The 22,673-nt window shown below is 50.7% G+C and overlaps 1 protein-coding gene and 4 non-coding genes across 5 annotated transcripts; 3 read left to right on the top strand and 2 right to left on the bottom strand.

Moving 5' to 3' along the window:
- The first annotated feature begins 602 nt into the window (after window positions 1-602).
- Window positions 603-21,034, top strand: LOC148660245 (protein lifeguard 1-like). Its single transcript, XM_088634190.1, has 6 exons — window positions 603-742; window positions 5,790-5,857; window positions 8,503-8,703; window positions 9,759-9,887; window positions 18,212-18,367; window positions 18,950-21,034. Exons 2-6 carry the CDS (start codon window positions 5,816-5,818, stop codon window positions 19,085-19,087), a joined length of 666 nt encoding a protein of 221 aa, XP_088490316.1. The 5' UTR covers window positions 603-742; window positions 5,790-5,815; the 3' UTR covers window positions 19,088-21,034.
- A 156-nt stretch (window positions 21,035-21,190) lies between these two features.
- trnad-guc (transfer RNA aspartic acid (anticodon GUC)) lies at window positions 21,191-21,262 on the top strand. The gene has a single exon. It is a non-coding gene; the product is annotated as a tRNA-Asp (tRNA).
- A 190-nt stretch (window positions 21,263-21,452) lies between these two features.
- On the bottom strand, window positions 21,453-21,535 carry trnal-cag (transfer RNA leucine (anticodon CAG)). Its single transcript has one exon. It is a non-coding gene; the product is annotated as a tRNA-Leu (tRNA).
- A 178-nt stretch (window positions 21,536-21,713) lies between these two features.
- Window positions 21,714-21,787, bottom strand: trnai-aau (transfer RNA isoleucine (anticodon AAU)). The gene has a single exon. It is a non-coding gene; the product is annotated as a tRNA-Ile (tRNA).
- A 490-nt stretch (window positions 21,788-22,277) lies between these two features.
- trnai-aau (transfer RNA isoleucine (anticodon AAU)) lies at window positions 22,278-22,351 on the top strand. Its single transcript has one exon. It is a non-coding gene; the product is annotated as a tRNA-Ile (tRNA).
- Window positions 22,352-22,673: the final 322 nt, after the last annotated feature.

Raw genomic sequence — 22,673 nt, 5'->3', positions numbered from 1 at the left:
CCCCAGGAGTGTCTCTGTCCTGATTTCTCACTGTGAATGACTGAACCCCAGGGGTGTCTCTATCCAGATTCCTCATTGTGAATGACTGAACCCCAGGGGTGTCTCTGTCGTGATTCCTCTCGCTGTGAATGACTGAACCCCAGAGGTGTCTCTGTCCTGATTCCTCACTGTGACAGACTGAACCCCAGGGGTATCTCTGTCCTGATTCCTCACCATGTGACAGACTGAACCCCAGGGGTGTCTCTATCCTGATTCCTCAATGATTATCTGGCAGGGTGACCCTTTTGTTCACAAGAAGATCAACATCCTGAGGTTCAGACAGAAACTCGGCTCTGATTTGGAAATGAAAGGTTTTTCAGACAGGTGTGAACACTGACTGAATCTCTCGTCGCTGTGGAGCGTGACCGGAAGACGCCCGTGCCCACGGAGAAAAGAGATCGTCAGCTGGCACTCCTGGGGCACCAAGTCCGTGCGATTATATCGAAAGCACCTGCGCTGGGTTCGAGCCCGGATGCACTAGCAGCTGTACCTCTCTGGCCAATTTGAGTGATCTACCACCTCGCGCGAGGCGGCACCTGCTTCTCGCGGCCAAGAGCGAGGGTGCCTTAGGCTGTGACATCACGGTGTTAGGCGTCATCGGGCAGGCAGCGCGCGGAGCGCTCAGTCCCTCCGCAGGGCGAGAAGAGCAGCTGTATCCAGCAATATCGACAGCGACACACATACGCGAATTCTCCTGCCCCAGGTAAGACCCATTCCTGTGAGCTCCAACATGGGCGAATGCGGTGCTCCTGCTGTTCTTAGAGTTGTGTTAACCGCATAATAAGGCAATGTGTTAAAAATGGTCTTTGTGCAAAGTTAACGCTTTGAGTTAGATTCGAGTGGGGTCATTGAAGCACGCCCCAATTCAGGGCTTTAACGCCTCTCGTCTTTGCACGCGTGGGAGACAGATATCTGCGTTCAGACGAAATAATACCGTGTTATGACGAGTTACAGCCGCGAACACTTTTTTTTTCCATAAGAGGCACGGCTCTGCTGGGCACGGCAACAACTCGCGTGTGGCCCAGGAGCTGGCTGTGGGCTTGTTCCGAATTCCCGCAAGTCTTCACACTCGCGTTCGCGCAAGATCGTGTCTGTTTCCTGCAGTTCCGAAGTCAGGCGCATCCGACGCAAGTGGGGGCTGACGGCTTTCGGGTGCTTTGTTTTGAGACGTTCTGCGCTCGACCCGCGGTACCGGCAGACCGACCTTAAGTCTTAAACACGGATTGTCGTATTTTCGGGTTGGGCGAGGACGGACACAGTGACTCAGACACTCGTTGAGTGAAAAACGGCGGTTTATTCGCAGAGAGACAGAGAGAGAGAGAGAGAGTTGTTGTAAATGTCTGTAATATGTCTGTAGATTTTATTTTACTTTTATTTTTTGTTTCATGTGAGTTTCATTATTTTTATTTGCTTTGGTAACACTGATTGTACCCATCGGTCGTGCTAATAAAGCACCTGGAACTGAATTTAATTGAACTGAGGGGTGGTAGTTACTCAGCGAGAGGGTGGCAATTGGGCACAAGTATAACAGGGGTGCGAAACCAGGGAACTATTTACAAGAATCCGGGCGGTCTCATCACACTGTACGCCCGTTTGGTAGGGGGTCAGCTGCGCTGGTCAGCGGCCTTCCTCGTCCCCGCCCTGACCACTGCCATCCCGTCCCGCCCCTCGCCGCGGTTCGGCCGCAGCGCCGGGCGAGTCCGCTTCAATATTCATGAGATCTGAGCGAAAGGTGTTCCACTTCATGTTTACAAAGGACAGTACACACACCCTTGGATACTAATTAATTCACACCAAGGGGTGTGTGTGTGTGGCGATTTTCTGTTTTCTTTCGTGGTAATGAATGGTGCGGTATACAGTGGTACCCGGCAGATGATGTGACAAGACAAGAAAAATGGTTTAAAAAATAAAACACTGAGGACCCCGTAGCCTGCCGGGTGCTGACCTAGTCAGATAGAGCTTCCGGGCTGGAGCCCTCGAAAATCTTCTTTTTATAGGTCAACACGCAGAGTTTGGGAGGCTTCACCCTTCTCGGTCGCGGGTTTTATCGGTGAAACGCGACTGCTGGAATGACTAGACTTGCGGGACGCGGAAAAAACTTGAAGTGACCCGTGACGGCTCCGTGACGTGGCCTGGCGTTCTGCGCCCGATCCCGAACCGCGGGCTGGGGGACCCCTGGGGCTTCGCCTTTGGGGTTTCCTTGAATGGTTTGGTTTGGATTTGTTCTTCCCCGCATACGTGCAGGAGCTGCAGTCGGTAGCTCTTCCTCCGCGATGGTTTTCAGGGCCAAGCGAGCTGTCCTTTCCCTCGGAGTGTGACGGCTTAAGAGACACACACGCTAGACGCGTCGCTGCCAGACCTGCATCCGTGAGCGAAATCCGGGCCGGCGTTCGTGCTGCTGGTTAGGAGAGAGCGCGGGGAAAAACGTGATGTTTGAGGACTGGTCAGTGTGTCTGTCCAGTCCTGGTCCTGGAGGGGTCAGTGTGTCTGCAGCAGGGCTGTCCAGTCCTGGTCCTGTTAGTGGCTGGTGGTTGGGTGCCCCAGTAAGTGTGTCTGTGTCTGTGTTTGCGCCTGCGTGTGTCATGTGTGTGTGTCCTGAGATGGACTGGTGTCCTTTCCAGGGTGTGTGTGTGTGTGTGTCCTGAGATGGACTGGTGTCCTTTCCAGGGTGTATGTGTGTGTCCCGTGATGGACTGGTGTCCTGTCCAGGGTGTGTGTGTGTGTCCCGTGATGGACTGGTGTCCTGTCCAGGGTGTGTGTGTGTGTCCCGTGATGGACTGGTGTCCTGTCCAGGGTGTGTGTGTGTGTGTGTCCCGTGATGGACTGGTGTCCTGTCCAGGGTGTGTGTGGGTGTCCCGTGATTGACTGGTGTCCTGTCCAGGGTGTGTGTGTGTGTCCCGTTATGGACTGGTGTCCTGTCCAGGGTGTGTGTGTGTGTCCCGTGATGGACTGGTGTCCTGTCCAGGGTGTGTGTGTGTGTCCCTTGATGGACTGGTGTCCTGTCCAGGGTGTGTGTGTGTGTCCCATGATGGACTGGTGTCCTGTCCAGGCTGTACCCTTCCTTATCCCTGTTGCTTGCTGGGATAGGCTCCGGCTCCCCTGCGCCCCCGAACCGGTTGACGCAGCTGGATAACCGGTGGGTGACGTGTGATAAGGCAAGGCCCACCGCATACAGCCCGTATCTGATACTCCTCTGACCCCTGACCTTCTCCTGCCAATGTGCCCACCCCCTGGAACTGTCAGTCAGCTGCGAGACACAAGGATGATTGTCTTCCTGCTCACCTCACGCCACTGCTAATTAAATATTACACCCCAGAGCAGTGGCTCTGTGCCAAGGAGCTGTGCCTGTGCCTGTGGCTGGAAGGCTTGCCAGTTCAAATCCCGCAGCCGGCAGAGGAATCCTACTCCGCTGGGCCCCTGAGCGAGGCCCTCAACCCCAGTTGCTCCAGGAGTGCTGTACAATGGCTGACCCTGCGCTCTGACCCCCGGCTTCTCTCTCTGTGTCTCATGGAGAGCAAGCTGGGGTCTGGGAAAAGACAAATTCCTAACACAAGAACTTGTATAGGGCCAACTTATCCTCTTAAGTGAACTGCAACACCCAAAGCAAGCGGATTTCAGGCTGAAGCCCAGGTTAGTTGACAGTCAGAAATGTGTATAACAAGTGTAGACACGTTTATACAGTTTATAGCACAGATAATCATGACAAACCTGGTTTCAAACACGTTTACTCAACCTTTGACTGGTACTATATATTAGTGATCTATGTGTGCCGGCAGCATGGTGGCTGATTGGTTATATGGCCAGCAGCCATATCGCTCTGCAGCTCACAGCTGGCAGCCCCACTGCAGCTCAGCAGGTGTGAGCCTGGCCAGTACCTGGATGGGAGACTCCTGGGAAAGCTTAGGCTGCTGCTGGAAGAGGTGTAAGTGGGGCCAGCAGGGGGCGCTCACCCTGCAGTCTGTGTGGGTCCTAATGCCCCAGTACAGTGACGGGGACACTATACTATAAAACAAAAAGGTGCCGTTTTCCGGATGAGATGTAAAATCGCCATCCTGACTTTTTGTGGTCATTAAAAATTCCAGGGCTTTTCTTGAAAAGAGTAGGGGTGTAACCCTGGCATCCTGGCATCCTGGCCAAATTTCCCAATGGCCCTTACCAGTCATGGCCTCCTAATAATCCCCATCTCTGAACTGGCTTCATCACTGTGCTCTTCTCCCCACTGTGAGCTGGTGTGTGGTGAGAGTACTGGAGCATCATCCAGGTGAGGCTGCACACTGGTGGTGGTGGAGGGGATCCCCATTACCTGTAAAGCACTTTGAGTGGATTGTCCAGAAATGTGCTATATAAGTGTAAGCTATTATTATTATTATTATTATTATTATTATTATTATTATTATTATTATTATTACTGTCCCACTGTGCTTCAAGAGAACTACTATCATGCCCCTGCCTGAAACAACCAAGGTGTCATGTCTGAATTACTACCGCCCGGTGACACTCACCTCAGTAGTCATGAAGTGCATGGAGAAACTGGTGAGGGGACACATCAACAGTATTGTCCCAGACTCCCTGGACCCCCTGCAGTTTGCTTATAGGAATAATAGGTCAGTGGCCAATGCTGTCTCACTGGCCCTTCACACCACCTGGACAAGAGGAGCACCTGTGCCAGGATGTTATTTATTGACTTCAGCTCAGCCTTCAACACAACTGTGCCAGGCAGGCTGGTGGTCAAGCTCAGGGGTCTGGGCCTCAACAACTCCATCTGCAACTGGGTCCTGGACTTCCTGACAGTTGGGGGTTGAGAGGGGTACCCCATCTCGTACCGCCATTGTGTGGCATCTGAGTTGAGTTGGCATCTGTCCCGGATCGGATGAAGCTGTCTCAGAAACAAGACGGATCGACGAACAGACAATCGCGTACCATCTCCTTTGTTATTTGCCCGATGGAAGAGAACGGTCGATTCCAAAGTTCAGAGTGCAGAGAAACACTGGAAAACACCTTGAGCGGGAGCAGCTGGATTCCAGAGCACGAAGAAGGAAGCTGATATAAATCTTTACATCCCCAGATTGTTAATTGATTAAATGACTAGAAATACAGTAGGATCACAGCCAATAATACACTGAGACCACTGAAGAAAGCGTGTGTGTGTGTATACAGTGTGTCCAGTAAGAGTCTGTACAGGTGTGTGTGTGTATACAGTGTGTACAGTAAGAGTCTGTACAGGGGTGTGTGTGTGTACAGTGTGTCCAGTAAGAGTCTGTACAGGGGTGTGTGTGTGTATACAGTGTGTCCAGTAAGAGTCTGTACAGGTGTGTGTGTGTATACAGTGTGTCCAGTAAGAGTCTGTACAGGGGTGTGTGTGTGTACAGTGTGTCCAGTAAGAGTCTGTACAGGGGTGTGTGTGTGTATACAGTGTGTCCAGTAAGAGTCTGTACAGGTGTGTGTGTGTGTATACAGTGTGTCCAGTAAGAGTCTGTACAAGTGTGTGTGTGTGTGTGTGTGTGTGTGTGTATACACTGTGTCCAGTAAGAGTCTGTACAGGTGTGTGTGCGTATATACAGTTTGTCCAGTAAGAGTCTGTACAAGTGTGTGTGTGCAGTGTGTCCAGTAAGAGTCTGTACAGGGGTGTGTGTGTGTATACAGAGTGTCCAGTAAGAGTCTGTACAGGTGTGCGTGTCTACAGTTTTTACAGAAATCCTGAAGTCTTTCCTGTTGTCTGTGTCTGAGCTCTGTGTGTCTGTGTGTTGCAGGGAGGGCCGAGTCTCAGCCCAGTGGGATGGAAGAGAGCCAGATTCGGCGTGGAGATTACATCAGGAAGGTGTGCCTCTGCTTCTCTGTCTGACTCGTGGACTGCCCCTCTCTGCACCAAAAAGTCCCTGTTAAGCAAACTGTTAAGCTTTTAATGTGTGTAGTTTAAGTATAGATGTTTGAGCAGGGAGGTACATCAGCATGCGCTGGCTGTGAAGGAACAGGTAAAGTTTAATTCCCAGCTGGAAGTTAAATACTTGAATGACGTTTAATAAAGTCTGTGCGTCATTAATTCAATAACTTATTGAGATGGATAATGGCGTGCGGCTGGACTATTGCTACATGAAGGGAAGGAAATGATTCAATTACCAGCTTTCAGGCAGCATAGTGACACAGTGGTCGGCATTCTGACTTGCAGTGCTGGGGCCCTGGGTTCGATTCCTGGGGTACTGTCTGTGTGGAGATTGCATGTTCCCCCGGGGTTCATGTCGAATTTGCTCCCGCAGTCCAAAGACATCCTGATAGTTTAATCCGCTTCTGAGATACTTGGCCCTGGTGCGGGTGTGGATGTGTGTCTCTGTCTGCCCTGTGACGGACTGGCGTCCCATCCAGGGTGTGCCCTGCCCTTCTGCCCACTGCTTGCTGGGATCAGGTCCAGCTCCCAGTGTCCCTGAATTTCACGATGCACTTAGAAAACGGGACAGATTCTTGACCTCGTGGTGCTGGAGGACAGAAATTCATCCTTAAAGTTTAGTCCCGATTAACTCCAGGCACAGCGGTGTTTTATGCTGCACATGATACAGTCATCTCATTGTCAGTGCAACTTTTTTCTTTTGAAGCGGACTGTCTGGTGCCTTTCTCACAGTTTTCCCTGAGCTGTTTCCTGGCACGCGTCTGCAGTCTCAAATGGCAGGGTTTTAAACAAAACACAGATAAACAGAATAATTGTTTTTCCCCCCTGAGCAATACCCACTGTTGATTTCAACACCCAGAGCTAGAACACCCAGGAGCAGGAAATAGTGCCGAACCAGGTTTGGTTAAGTTTATATTGGCCAACATCCCAACCTGACAGACAACAGTTTAGCATCCCCTTACAGAAGCTTATTAGCGCCAATGAGAAAACAAAAAACCTTGTACTGTATATACCAGATAGTATTGCGTCAACACGCGAAAATAATTTGCATTTAAACGAGCAAATGATTGCGTTTATATAAGAAAATTAGTGCGTTCAACCGCAATAGTTAATTTGTGAACAATGTTGCCTGATATATTAATATCTTGCGTTAAATATGAAATAATATTGTCCCGTACCAACTAGCATTGGCTTTAGCAACAGCAGATAATCGTCACACTCCTCTTTTTGGGGAAAACAAATCGAAAGAAGAAGCACGTGTTCTGTCGTTTGTGTATGTTAAACGCGTGTTGTTCTCGCCTTTTCGGGACGTTGTTCTTGATGTGAAGCCGCAGAAACGTGTCCTGCACATCATTTTTTTTTGCCGACTCTTGAGACATTGAACAGACTACATCCACGGTGACGTGACAGCGAGACCTGTGCCGACTGCTATGGTCTGTAACGGTGAACAGCGAGCAAACTGTGTGACGGGTCGTGTACCGTCCTGGAGTTCGTCCTATCTCTGTACATTTCACGTCTGTGCACAGACACTGCTAATTCTCCCTTCCACCTACACTTTTCCCGCATTTGGCCGTGTTAAATCCAAATTCAAATGCATTTGATGTCGGCACACTGTGGTCTAAAAGCTTTTGAGGACTTGTCGACTGACCAACGATTACAGGAACACTACGCCAACAGCAGGCATGATTTCTGACTGTCATTATCGTAAATGTATTCCGTTCAGAGTCGGTAAAAGCCCTTCTGCAGTTCTGCAGTTGGCTTGTACTGTTGGAAACGTGAAGTACAGCGCAGCGCCAGTGAGTATTCCTGGGTTAAACACACGTGTGTTTGCCGCCGTTTCCGTCACGAGTAGAAATCCAACTGCATGCTATTCACGATGAGAAGCGGTGCTAATTAGCTTCCGTATGCCCTCCTCAAACCTGTTTTCTGACTTGCTTGCTCAAAACCTTTGCGTGAGAATTGCTGGTATGTTGGCCTTTACACGTCTCAACAAACAGCGTGTGTGCTCCTGGCCACCAGCTGACATTCTGGGCCATAAATCATGTCCGAATGACTGGTCATTAATTTGTTTCCATTTGGTTTCCAAACCCTTTCTCAGCCTGTAGTCAGTTTAAACAAAGGAAGTAAGGAACAGTGTGAATGTGTGATGAAGCAGTTTTATCCGCACTGCAGGCAATAGAGTTTGTTGATATATGTCAAGATTTTTTCTCTTTCTCCTCGGTGAGCTTCTGTGCTGTAACATTCATCACTTTCTCTCATTTTACTGATTGCCCCCAGTTGAAAAATCATATTTAATAGTGTTAGAAAGCAGTTAGAGCTTTCAAACATGTCTCTGATGTTGTCCAGATGTTTGGTGTGCAGACTGTGCTGTATCTCTCTCTGACTCCAGGTGTTCAGTGTGCTGTATCTCTCTGACCTCAGGTGTTCAGTGTGCTGACTGTGCTGTATCTCTCTCTGACTCCAGGTGTTCAGTGTGCTGTATCTCTCTGACCCCAGGTGTTCAGTGTGCTGACTGTGCTGTATCTCTCTCTGACTCCAGATGTTCAGTGTGCTGACTGCGCTGTATCTCTCTCTGACTCCAGGTGTTCAGTGTGCTGACAGTGCAGTTGCTGGCGATCCTGAGTGTCCTGTGTCTGCTCCTGCTCTGTGAGCCCCTGAAGGAGTTCGTGAAGACCAACCTCTGGATCTCCCTCAATTCCTACCTCATCTTCATCCTGGTTTCCGCTGTGCTGCTCTTCTGCCTGTCCTGCAGGAGGGCCGTGCCCCGGGGCACTCCAGGCATGGTGGGTAGCGAGATCAGCCTTCCTTGTTGTGGTGATTGGTGTCCCATGGGTGCTCCCTGTCCGTACAGTCGTGCTGCTGGGACGGGGCCGGAGGCATGCCGTTCCGTGTCGTGCAAGTCGCTGTCGTGTTCAGGGCAGCGGGGTGGTGAGTTGGCCCCCTGGAGTCAGCCGCCCGGTTTCACTTTCCAGGTTTCAGTTGCCACATGTCTTGAGCGCGCAGGCCACTGGGTGGCGCTGCTCGGGCTGGCGCGCGGCGCCCGGTGAACGTGGGTGCGTACCGGATGTCGCCGCTCTGGGCTGTGGCGTCGTGGGGCGAAACGCTTCGCTCGGGGCGGCGGGGTGCTGGCGCGGCTGGGCATTGGGGAAGCTCCCACAATCCCCTGCTGCCTCGCCGCTGTCGGCCATCTTGAAGAAGAGGGGTTCTGCTGTGGCCAGGGCTGAGCGCGCTCCCCCATGGGGTGTACCGTTGAGGTTCTCCGTGCGGCCGACGGGCCCACGGCCGCGAATGGCCGCAGCGTGTGATGGGGCGTGTTCTGGGGCTTCTACCCTGGGTTGGGTCTGTCTGGTCACCCTGTAGCCCCCCCACTGCTGCAACCATATCTCATCTGGCTGTCTCTACACCTCCCTCTATCTTGAGGGACTATCTCTCTCTGACTCCAGGTGTTCAGTGTGCTGACTGTGCTGTATCTTTCTCTGACTCCAGGTGTTCAGTGTGCTGACTGTGCTGTATCTTTCTCTGACTCCAGGTGTTCAGTGTGCTGACTGTGCTGTATCTCTCTCTCTGACTCCACGTGTTCAGTGTGCTGATTGTACTTTATCTCTCTCTCTGACTCCAGGTGTTCAGTGTGCTGACTGTGCTGTATCTCTCTCTGACTCCAGGTGGTCAGTGTGCTGACAGTGTCTCTCTCATGTGCAGAGGTGGGGAATCGGTTGTGAAAAACTGAGCTGTGTCCTTGACCCGCTGATTGGCTTGGTGGGTCCTGGGGTTGATCTTGCACACCGGGGGTTCGTGTGGCTGAGCCCATCATGCGTTGTGTGTCTCTGTGTGTTGACAGAGAGTGATGACCCTCTGCATGTCCTGTATCGTCTCCACTGTGGCTGCCTTCCACAGTGTCCCAGCTGTGGCCGTCGCCCTGGGCTGCACGCTGGCCATCAGCTCCGCCGTGTTCGTCTGCACCACCCAGGTAATGACCATTCGCTTGGCCTGCTGCTCTGTGCTGGGCTGGGGGCTGCGCTCCTGCTGCTGCGCCTGTTGACTGCACTGGTGTCTGTGCTGCTGTGCGTAATGGGCAGGTGCATGATTGCACTGTTTCACACTCTGCAGGATTGTGTGAGTGTGAAGTTGTGTAATAATGAAGAACATGATTGTGTTGTGTCATAGTACAATATTGCACTGTCTTGCACTATTGTGTGAGTGTGAGGTTGTGTCTTATTGACGTACATGATTGTACTGTTTCACACTCGGCACTATTGTGTGAGTGTGAGGATGTGTAATAACAAAGTGCACAATTGTACTGTGTCACACTTTGCAGGACTGCACTTCCCTGCACTATTGAGTGAGCATTGCACTGTCATTATGCTGGGCTGTGCTCTTCTCTTCTGCCGTATTGTATTATACCGAGCATTGCATTGAGGAAGCCAGTACTGTATCAGTCCAGGCAGTTTAAATTGTCATTCGGACTCTGCACAACTTGCCCACAGCTGACACACTGTATGTGCTGCGCTGTGCTATGCTGTGCTGTGCTGTGCTGCCCCGCTGATGTCTTGAATGCTGTGTTGAACTCCGCTGTGCTGTACTGTAACTCTTGCTGCAGGTCATGTTCAATCTGGCTCTTTCCAGTGTTTGTACACTGACACTTTTTTACATGTTCTGCGACGGGTGACTCATCAAAAACCTGCTTAGCAGGACCGACGCAGGTGAGCCCTGTTTTGTTTCATTATTCTTTTGTTTTTATCACTCCTAGAAGCTCCTCTCTTGTCTGCTGGAGTGCAGGCTAGGCCAGAAACGTTTTAGTGCTTCTGATGAGCGCAGTTTACAAGACACCGCACAAGCCACCCCCATCCTGGGTTCGTCTCGAGCGATGCTTTTTAAAAACGTGTCCTACTCTGCGAATGTGGGATCATTGACTTCGTTTTTAAGAATCCCTTGTGGTCCTGAGGCCCAGGTGGCCTTGGATGACAGACTTCCTGGGCTCGTGTGTGGTGCAGAAGTAGAATGGTGATAGACTTGATGGTGTCAAGAGTCCGACTAAATGGAAGTTGTTAACTGAAGATAACAATGACAGTTTCACCCATCCATCTGTTTCTGGGAAGCTGGAGCCCATCCCAGCAAGACATGGGAGCACGACAGGACACCAGTCCATCACAGGACACGCACACACACACATCCTGGACAGGACACCAGCCCCTCACAGGACACACTCACACATCCATCCCCTGGACCGGACACACACACACACCCACCCCCTGGACTGGAGACACACACCCACACCCACCCACACCCTGGACAGGACACCAGTCCATCACAGGACACACAGACACATCCACCCCCTGGACCGGACACCCGCACACACGCACACACACACACGCGCACACACAGAGACACACGCACACACCCTGGACAGGACACCAGCCCATCACAGGACACACACACACCTTGGACAGGAAACCAGCTGTTGTAACAGAAGAAATAAGGTTCTTGATCCCGAGATAAAGTGAAACAGATGAGTTTATTGCATGCAAGGAACAATAAAGCCGAAGTCTTGTTTCCCGCAAGAAACAACAAAACCGAAGTATTGTTCCCCGTACTGTTACAAACTTTTGGGTTATATAGTGTTTTCTTCTCCGTTTCTGACGTCACTCGGTCTGATGGTAAAGAGGGGGGTTCATGGTATTTGGCCAGTTTACGATGTTCTGGGCAAATGGTCAGTTTAACATTACACCCAGGGGGGTTCCTAGCTGGCATCTGCAATCCTTATCAGTTAACCCCCTTTCCTGCCATAAACCCCTGCTTGTGACTTGGAAGTCTAAACCCCCTACAGAAAAGATTAAATTCAAACCCCCGTCTTCACATCTTTCTTCATTCCCCCCTTATAAAATATGGCATACGTCAGTGTAGCCTATTTTTATACATACAATGTCAGGGCAGATCTTTCCTTTCTTGGCGAACAGGTATGTATTGCCATGACATTGTACGTTCCACGGTTATGGCAAGATGTGATACATGTTTTTGTGCACGTGATGATTACAATTATACATATAAACAATACTACTCCTACAGATAAACACTATAAAAAGGTTCCACCCCAGGCCCCAAACACAGACTTTACCCAAAACCCAATTCCCCAATTTTCAGTATAATAGTCCTGATATTTCTGTCCCTCATTGTAAATGTGTTGGGCCAGATCTGAGATGTGCTCAGAATTATCAGGAATATATGTGCAGCATTCAGTGCCAATTACTGCACAAGTTCCTCCTTGGGCCGCCAGTACATAATCTAAAGCTAGTCGGTTCTGCATGGCCACTGTTCTAAGGGCTACCATCTCATCATTAACAGCCTTCAGACTAGATGAGGTAGACTTTGCTAATTCTTCTAAAGTCGAGGCCATTTGAATTAACTCTCGACTCAGAAAGTTCATGCCGGCTTGTGGAAATATTATACCTAAATAATATTCCCAATCAGCCAATTTTCTTTGTGGTCTGTGTTTAGGTCCGAAGGGGCTGTGGGTTTGAACACGGATATGAGGAACCACATATCCTAAATAACATGAGCCAGACCACTGGGCTGGCAGCCATGGGTAGGCTCGATTTCCACAAATGAAATATGTTCCGTTTGGCGCTCCCCATGCCTCTGAAAATAAGAAGCTTATACCGAATTGTGGGGTGTGCCAATCCCATCCTGGAATTTGGGAGGTAGAGGTGGATATATTTGCAGCGCTGGTAAGGTTGCAACGACTCCATCCAACCAAGTGCAGACCAATTAGTGTGCTGAAAACATATGTTTCCCTCACGTTCCTTATTGAGAGTCAGGTATGGTGGTGTATGGCTTCTGTTATATTTAGGAGCGTAAGAGCCTGTGAAACTCGTGGGCTCTAAGCCTCGCTCCTGTAGATATTGTCATGTTGTGCAGGTTAAAGTCGTGTTATGGCAACCCCCCATAGTTTGTCATATTAAAATCTCCTAAATTATCCCTCCAAATGATCATGCCTATGACTTCCTCGCGACGCCAAGTAATGGCTCCCATAGGAAGTCCTCCCTGTACATATTTGGGTAATGCGGCACACACCCAGCAGGCACTTTGGTTGGTTTTCTTAGCTGTCAGATAGGAGAGGCCTAAAAAGGAATTAATTCCATGTTCTCCTTTGTGGGAGAGATGATCATTAATCCCTGCGGAACATAGTTCTACAGCAACAATTATCATTATTGACAGAAATGATTTCATTCTGGGTCTGTAAATGGGGATGAGGCTCGTCGGCAGTGTGGCGCGTGGATCCAGCGATCTTTTCCTTCCACTCGAACCGCAGACTCGGTTGTCAACAGGATCTGGTAGGGTCCGTCCCACCTGGGCTGGAGAACCTGTGAAGGAAATTTCCTGATCCACACCCACTCTCCTGGGATGAGGTCGTGCCCTCCTTCAGGTGGTGGTCCCCACGCCTCCAGGACCTGCTCGCGGGCTCCTTGGGTGGCCTCTGTCAGCTACTTGCAATAATACAAAGGAATGGTTGATCCATCTGAGGAAACCCCAGTCTCAGCACCTGTAAGAGAACTTGTTTCAAATTATTAAAGGCGGCTTTTGCTGCAGGAACCAAGGCAATCTTGTCCTTGTACTGCACTCCCCCCTTAAGCAGATCTGTTAAGAGTTGTGCTCACCCTGTAAAAAACATTGCACCCAGGCCCTGTTAAAATTTCACAATGCTAGACACAAAAGGGCCTTATCATAACTGCTTCTATTAGACACTCTAAAGCTGAAGCAACTCAGACTTGTGGGTTTCCTCGTCAGGGGAAGCACTCAGAATACCATCAACATACTGAGTGATCACAGCCAGTTGAAGCCACGTGATACCCTGTTCTGCATAGTCATTCTTTGTAATGCATAATATTTCAACCCAATAGATCTGGGATCAAACCACCCATTAAAATCTGGTACTCGGCAAGTAAAACTTGCTGTCCCAATACTCCTGTGGCCTCCTGCCATCTTCCCATATACATTGCTCTATAGTACACTGTTGAACAGAGGAGTGAAACAAGCAGGACAGTAGTGCTCCAGTATCCCCTAACAGAGAAACCAACACTCCATTAACAGTACATTTTTATCCACTGGACTGGGACAGACTTAGGGAGGCTACAAGGGATTTACAGGATCTAATCGTTAGGTAAACAGATTTTCTCACAAGACGTTATTCTCCCCAGTCTCGATTCTAAACCTACAGCGTTTCAGCATGTCTGGTCTCGAGACATTCGAATAAAACCAAATTGTTTCCACTATTACAACTAATTGTATAAATTACAATTTATAATAATTTATAATAATACAAAAACTGTTTAACTACTTTTACGTCCACCTGTACTGTACTTATACGCTCTTATATTTTCCAATCTCCTTAAGTTGATTTTCGTCAAGTCTCTTTAGTTACGTCTCTAGCCAGTCCCGCTGGCTAAACACACTCACACCGTCATTTAGTAGACCAAAACTCACAGTTACACACATACATGCCGGCACACAAATTCATAAAACACACATACACATCGAGAATATATTTTTCTCTTCGTAATACAATGTGCTATATTCTTGTTTTACTTTTACATGAATCCTTTTAATTCCTGAAGCGCACTCCAGGTTCGCTGCATTTCTAATTTCGGGTGCGGTACTTTAGCCCACCGGTCAATATCTTACGGTTTTGGATTTGATCGTATGGGGGAAATCAGGGAAGGTAGGTGCGATTGCAGACCCCCTCGACGGGGTGCGAGACAGTGTTAGAGTGGCGCTGTCATCAACGGCGCCAGCCCCTGCTACATCAAGTCCTTTCCCACTTCGAGTGAGAGTACAGACCTGCGGGCGCCCTCCCTCTAACAGGGGAGACCCTGATCCGTCTTTATCACACTCATACCAAGTGTTATCCCAATCAGACCCCCCTTCTCCATATGGCCACTGAGGGAATTGATCCCAATTATTTTCGTTTCCTGCCTGTTTGTTCCCCTGTGGGAGAGCAGGACATAACTTAGCCGCTGGCTGCAGCACATTTACCAGTGCAGCGTGACCAGGAGTTAATTCCTAATTCGTTTCTCATTCTCCTGTACTGCCTCTTTTAGCTTTTTTTTCCCATACTCTTTCGTAGTGAGTAAAGTATATATTTTTTTTCCGGGTATTTATTTTCCCCGTAAACACACTTTTAAGTCACATCCCAATTTCTTTGTTTTTCGTCATGTATCTGCCACCACTGGTGCCGGCCGTGCACCAGGGCTGCAGCTAAATCTTTGTTTTTGTTCCAATGTTCGTACGCTTTTTTACAGGCATCTTCGCCCCAAACTCCTTCTGACAGACTCAGCTTCTTCCTATATTTCTCTTCCCTTTCAGTCAATTTACACTTTTCTGATATGTAATCAGATACTTCCACCACTTTCTCAAACACCCAATTAGCACACATGTTTGGTTTCTTTAAGATCTACTTTTGTCGTGTGTGAGGTAACAGCTCATTCAGTAGGGGGATGTTTTCACTTGGAAAAACCTGTGCATTACTGCACTCATTCAGCTAAGGGCGTCTGTTACCTCCAGATCTAAATACCTCTCAGAGACTTTAGAGAGGATTTACACCGCACTGTTCACAGGTAAGAAACGAGACCTCGAAAACCCCCTTTCTTGATCAGTAATTCACCATCCCCAGAACGCCAGCATCGCTGCTTTTGCCCCGGGGTGGACTTACGCACTGAGCTCAATCAGGGCGATTCTCGGGTCTCAACGTCCTTTAAATCCTGCTACTTAATGCTTTGCTCTTTTATTATGAGGTGTGTTTATGTTAGTGTCGTGCGTGTGTATATGTATTTCACAAACAAGGAAAACACCAAAAACATACATACATATATCTCCTCCACTCCTGCTTCCTTTAAAACAAAAAAAAACCACGCCACGCCAATCTGTGCACGATCAAGGCGTAGCTAATCTCAGGACCCCGGGCGTAATTAAAGCCCACACCAATCCTGGATTATACGTGCATTTAATGCACCACTCAGCTCCAGAACCCCGGGCGCAATTAAGGCCCACACCGATCCCGAGCCACAGAACTCCGGGTGCAATTAAGACCCACACCAGTTCTGACCTTCAGAACTCCGGGTGCAACTAAGACCCACACCAGTCCTGAACTACGTGCATTTAATGCACCACTTGCTCTAGAACCCCGGGCGCAATTAAGGCCCACACCGATTCAGAGCCTCAGAACTCCGGGTGCAATTAAGACCCAAACCAGTTCTGAGCTTCAGAACTCCGGGTGCAATTAAGACCCACACCAGTCCTGACTTCACGGTAAGGGTCCAAAACCCGTTCAAAACTCCACGCGCAATTAAGGCATACACCAGCTTCGAACGCCTGTACACAATACCGCGGAACCCCTGCCAGACCAAATTCTGGGCTTACAGCAAACAACCCATTACATACACCGGTGCCTTCCCCGGGCCAGAGGAATTCAGAAACTCACGTTTACTCCGTCATCTCGGGCGATTCTCGCAGGGAGCAGAGATTTCCCAATCGGTCAGAGAGAGTCGGGACTTTTAAATAAAAGAGGAGTCCTTACCTCTTAGTTATGTGCGCGCTGACCGTCTCTCCTGCCGATGGGAAGTTCTGCGCCTTCTGGAGCATCCTGCCGACTACGCCAAATTTGTTGTAACAGAAGAAATAAGGTTCTTGATCCCGAGATGAAGTGAAACAGATGAGTTTATTGCATGCAAGGAACAATGAAGCCGAAGTCTTGTTTCCCGCAAGAAACAACAAAACCGAAGTATTGTTCAACGTACTGTTACAAACTTTTGGGTTATATAGTGTTTTCTTCTCCGTTTCTGACGTCACTCGGTATGATGGTAAAGAGGGGGGTTCATGGTATTTGGCCAGTTTACGATGTTCTGGGCAAATGGTCAGTTTAACATTACACCCAGGGGGGTTCCTAGCTGGCATCTGCAATCCTTATCAGTTAACCCCCTTTCCTGCCATAAACCCCTGCTTGTGACTTGGAAGTCTAAACCCCCTACAGAAAAGATTAAATTCAAACCCCCGTCTTCACATCTTTCTTCACAGCCAATCACAGGACACACTCACACACACCCACCCCCTGGACCGGACACACACACACACCCACCCCCTGGACCGGACACACACACACACACACACCCTGGACAGGACACCAGCCCATCACAGGACACACTCACACACACCCATCCCCTGGACCGGACACACACACACCCACCCCCTGGACCGGACACACACACACACACACCCTGGACAGGACACCAGTCCATCATCAGCAGCCATGTCACCCTGCAACTCACAACTGGCAACCCACTGAAGCTAAGCGGGTGTGAGCCTGGTCAGTACCTGGATGGGAGACCTCCTGGGAAAAACTAAGGTTGCTGCTGGAAGAGGTGTTAGTGGGGCCAGCAGGGGGCGCTCACCCTGTGGTCCACGTGGGTCCTAATGCCCCAGTATAGTGATGGGGACACTATACTGTAAACAGGTGCCGTCCTTCGGATGAGATGTAAAACCGAGGTCCTGACTCTCTGTGGTCATTAAAAATCCCAGGGCGTTTCTCGAAAAGAGTAGGGGTGTAACCCCGGCGTCCTGGCCAAATTTCCCATTGGCCTTAACCAATCATGGCCTCCTCTGTGAATTGGCTTCATTACTCTCTGCTCTCCTCCCCACTAATAGCTGATGTGTGGTGAGCGTTCTGGCGCACTATGGTGGTTGATGCTATCCAGGTGGATGCTGCACATTGGTGGTGGTGGAGGGGAGACCCATTACCTGTAAAGCGCTTTGAGTGGAGTGTCCAGAAAAGCGCTATATAAGTGTAAGCAATTATTATAATTATTATTATCACAGGACACACACATCCATCCCCTGACATGCAGACAGCACCCCAGGTCTGAAATTGAACCCAAGGCCACCAGCGCCTCCCTGATCTCACTCGGCTGTTCTGGGAATGCAGGCTGAGCTGAAGCGGAAGCCGTGGTCAGCCAGCGGGCAGGGTCTGGGCCTGAGTGAGGGGTGGGGAGACAGAGAGGCGAGGGGTCGAGCCAGCGGGAGGAGAGGGGGCAGGCTCGGGTTCGGGGGGGGGTGGGGAGACAGAGAGGCGAGGGGTCGAGCCAGCGGGAGGAGAGGGGGCAGGCTCGGGTTCGGGGGGGGTGGGGAGACAGAGAGGCGAGGGGTCGAGCCAGCGGGGGGAGAGGGGGCCGGCGGAGGGGCAGGGGCGACGGGGAAGCGCTGTGCTGTCCTCCTCTCCTCGCCCACTCTGCCGGGTGTGTCTTCCAGACGTGTCTGGGCTCCTGCTCCTCCTCCTCCTCCTGGGGCGGCGCCCTGCTCCTGCTCCTGCTGGTCTCCGTGGTGCTCGGCTTCATCTCCGGGGTCTGGTACTCCAGCACCCTGGGGTTCGTCTTCAGCAGCCTGGGGACCCTACTCTTCTCCATGGTAACCACCCTGCCCTCTCCCTGCGCGATTCTCCTCCCCCCTGTGTCCCGTGTGTGCTCTCACACAGCACTGCAGGGAAGAGCCCTTGAAACTTCTTTACACAGAGGGTGGTGGGGGTGTGGAACAGGTTCTGTACACAGAGGGTGGTGGGGGTGGGGAACAAGCTGCCCGGCCTTGTTGTTGAAGCCGATACCCTGGCTTCTTTTCAGTCAGGCTGGGCGCATAAACAAATATTGACTTCCTGTTTGGATGTGTGAGAAGACAAGGTGGCTGGATTCCGGCATACAGCTCCGGGCTCCTCTCAACTGACAGCCACACTCTGCAGACTGCCTTTCATTCCTCACCATGTGAGGGGTGTGAGTGAGTGAATGAGGGGTGTGAATGTGAAAGAGTGAAGAGATTCACACTGGGAGCTCTGCCGCACTCTCCTGTGTGAGGGTGTATCACTGTGTCTGTGTGAGTCTCACTGTCTCACTATCACTGTGTCTGTGTCAGTCTCACTGTCTCACCATCACTGTCTCACTATCACTGTGTCTGTGTCAGTCTCGGTCAGCGACAACGCCCTTCCGTCTCTCTCTGCAGTGTTTGGCAGAGGACAGCCAGGCGGTGCTGAGCACAGAGCCCACAGACACCAGCCTGGAGGAGCACAGCTTCGCTGCCCTCGTCCTGTCCCTGGACATCAGCATGATCTTCATCTACCTGCTTCTGCTCAGCGACTAGCTCTGGCTGGGACACACACTCTGTGACACACACACACACACTCCCTCTGTGATGCGCACACACACACACTCTCTGTGACAGATATTCTATGATACACACTCTCTCTGTGACAAACACACTCTCCATGTTACACACACACAGACACACTCTCTCTGTGACACACACACACTGTTACACACGCATCAAGTGATACACTGAGATACAGACATACAGTGATACACACATTGTGATGAACACACCAGCATTCCCTACTGGGAAACCGTGCACACCTACACAACACAAGTTCTGTACTACGAACATTCACGCAATCATTATCACAGCATCATCACAGACCCCCGAACGTTGTCACTAAGAAAAGTGTCATATGTTTAGTCCTTATATTGTGCTGTTTTTATAATAATAATTTCTGGACACTCCACTCAAAGCACTTTACAGGTAATGGGGATCCCCTCCACCACCACCAGTATGTAGCATCCACCTGGATGATGCAACGGCAGCCATAGTGCGCCAGAACACTCCTGAGCCCAACACTGTTCAATATCTATGTCAACGAATTAGCAGGAATGTTGGAGCAGTCTGCAGCTCTTGGTCTCACACTATACGACACAGAAATCAAGTTCCTGCTCTACGCAGATGACCTGGTCCTGCTGTCGCCCACAGAACAGGGGCTGCAGCAGAACCTGGCACTGCTGGAGCAGTACTGTCAGACCTGGGCACTGCTGGAGGAGTAATGTCAGACCTGGGCACTGCTGGAGCAGTAATGTCAGACCTGGGCACAAATGGAGCAGTAATGTCAGACCTGGGCACTGCTGGAGCAGTGATGTCAGACCTGGGCACTGCTGGAGCAGGACTGTCACACCTGGGTACTGCAGGAGCAGGACTGTAAGACCTGGGCACTGCAGGAGCAGTGATGTCACACCTGGGCACTGCAGGAGCAGGACTGTCAGACCTGGGCACTGCTGGAGCAGTACTGTCACACCTGGGCACTGCAGGAGCAGTGATGTCAGACCTGGGCACTGCTGGAGCAGTGATGTCAGACCTGGGCACTGATGGAGCAGTGATGTCAGACCTGGGCACTGCTGGAGCAGTACTGTCACACCTGGGCACTGCTGGAGCAGTGATGTCACACCTGGGCACTGCTGGAGCAGGACTGTTACACCAGGGCACTGCAGGAGCAGGACTGTCAGACCTGGGCACTGCTGGAGCAGTACTGTCACACCTGGGCACTGCAGGAGCAGTGATGTCACACCTGGGCACTGCTGGAGCAGTGATGTCAGACCTGGGCACTGCTGGAGCAGGACTGTCACACCTGTGCACTGCAGGAGCAGGACTGTCAGACCTGGGCACTGCTGGAGCAGTACTGTCACACCAGGGCACTGCTGGAGCAGTACTGTCACACCTGGGCACTGCAGGAGCAGGACTGTCACACCAGGGCACTGTTGGAGCAGTAATGTCAGACCTGGGCACTGCCAATTAGACTGGAGCCAGAACAGGGATACAGGAGGTGGGCACGTAGTTTTCAGATTGTTCAGGGCGTCTTGCTGGATACCTACCTGCCCAAATTCTGTCTCTCTGTCCACTCATGGCTTCCTAAATAATCCCCATCTGTGAACCGGCGTCAACACTCTGCTGTCTGCTACCAGTAAAGCACTTTGAGTGGAAAGCAAAAAACACGTAAGCATAAGGAATTAATTTACTTTCTTGATCTGCTCGCTCCACACTCCCACAACTCTCTGTGCAAAGAGGTGTCTCCCGTTCTCAGTCTGAAACGCCCTCCACCTTAGAAAGCAGAGAATATTGGAAACCTTTTTTTAAAATTATTTTACTAACTAAAATGGATACAATAGAGCACGCACATATATACATACAACCCTATAAATAACCGTCGGGAGTACGTGCTATAATACAATGAGACTTTGTGAAAAACGATTAAACAAGGTCAATTAAGATCGGGTCCGCAGAGCTTGCATGTGCTTGCAGTTTGGTATAGTCTGTAAAAAAAACTGTATAGCAGACCTGTGTGAATGAGGCGATTCTGAGGAGCTTTTGTCCAAGAAGCGTGTTCAGTGTCTCTAGTTCAAGAAGGCTGTGCCCCTTCCATCCTCCTCGTTAGTATAGTGGTGAGTATCCCCGCCTGTCACGCGGGAGACCGGGGTTCGATTCCCCGACGGGGAGACGCTGGCTTTTCCTTTTCTCCTCAGCTGTCATTGCCATGAACAATGTGCGTCATGCAGCTGGGGAAGTATGTCATCGCTGAACGGGAGCCTTTTGCAAAACTGTTTTCGTCCTAGAGCACACGACGTGCACTCGCGTTACAAAGCCCTCGCGTCCAGATAAACATCAGGCAAACGGAAAAAGCTGTCTGTGTCAGAAGTGGGATTCGAACCCACGCCTCCAGGGGAGACTGCGACCTGAACGCAGCGCCTTAGACCGCTCGGCCATCCTGACTCGATGACCAGTCCGTGTCGCCTGCTCTTGCAGTCTGCGGTCTGGAACCTGTGACCCGGCGGCGCTGCAGCTCTTTCGATTCCCGCGTTGAGGTTCACCGCCGCTCACACCGCGGAAGTACATAGCGTGCACCTGTCATGGCTCTGAGGAAAGGAGCAAAAGACAACAAAACACCCGCTGGCCCGTACGGGGATCGAACCCGCGACCTTGGCGTTATTAGCACCACGCTCTAACCAACTGAGCTAACCGGCCCCTCGTTACACGTTACCCCACCCCACGGAAAAAAAACCGAAGTGTGTGTGTGCGTGTGCTCTCATTGGCTGACATGAGCGAGGGCGGGACAAAGAGGCAGGGGTTTTGATACAACCGGCCGTTTCTTTTAAAAGGATGAGAGCAGCGCTTTTCGCATTGGCCTGCGGGGGATGTTATTTTTAGTGTCTGGTCTGGTTGCTGGTGAATGCTTCTGACTCTCACGGACACGCGTGGACCAAGATGGACGTCGGTACGTGCTTTTCCACCGGCTCCCTGGATGTTGGGTGGCTTGGGGCCGGTTAGCTCAGTTGGTTAGAGCGTTATTTTCAGCTTGCAGTCTGTTTCTGGTGTCTAAGCTGTTGATGAGAAAAGCCGCACGTGGGGGCGCCCTCTGTGAAGAGAAGAGTCTCTTTACCCCACAGAGAACGGAAGCTCAGTGAATCACCTCCATCACCACTGAAAGCACTATCATGAGCAAGTTCTTCCAGCAGGCCGGTTAGCTCAGTTGGTTAGAGCGTGGTGCTAATAACGCCAAGGTCGCGGGTTCGATCCCCGTACGGGCCAGCGGGTCTTTTTGTTGTTCTGTCCCCCCGAACCATTTCACGTCGTTTAAGCTCTTTACTTTAGCGTTGTACCTTTCTCTTTACAGCAACGCTGGAAACGAAACAAAAACAAAATAAAGATTTCCCCTTGTCTTTCTTCCGAAGATGAAGTGCGATTCAGACTGCGAACGGAAGACCGGGCCGTGTCGCCTGCGGTCTGGACCCTGTGACCTGGCCTTGCTGCAGCGTTAAGGTTCACCGCCGCTCACACCGCGGAAGCCCTGTCCCCCAAGCCTGTCTACATTGTATGGGCGACAGGGCCTTCTCCTGCTATGCCCCCAAGC

Source organism: Lepisosteus platostomus, chromosome 6 (assembly GCF_059453375.1).
Source record: "Lepisosteus platostomus isolate fLepPlt1 chromosome 6, fLepPlt1.hap1, whole genome shotgun sequence".
In the NCBI taxonomy this organism is placed as follows: domain Eukaryota; kingdom Metazoa; phylum Chordata; class Actinopteri; order Semionotiformes; family Lepisosteidae; genus Lepisosteus; species Lepisosteus platostomus.
Note: the sequence above shows the minus strand (reverse complement) of the source record. Positions and strands in the feature narration are given on the sequence as shown.

What these genes read in the sequence shown, in the direction of transcription:
- LOC148660245 (XM_088634190.1), top strand. Translation starts at nt 5,816, where the DNA reads ATGGAAGAGAGCCAGATTCGGCGTGGAGATTACATCAGGAAG. An exon ending in GTGGAGATTACATCAGGAAG is followed by an intron (nt 5,858 to 8,502) that starts GTGTGCCTCTGC and finishes CTCTGACTCCAG; the next exon opens with GTGTTCAGTGTGCTGACAGT. An exon ending in CCCGGGGCACTCCAGGCATG is followed by an intron (nt 8,704 to 9,758) that starts GTGGGTAGCGAG and finishes GTGTGTTGACAG; the next exon opens with AGAGTGATGACCCTCTGCAT.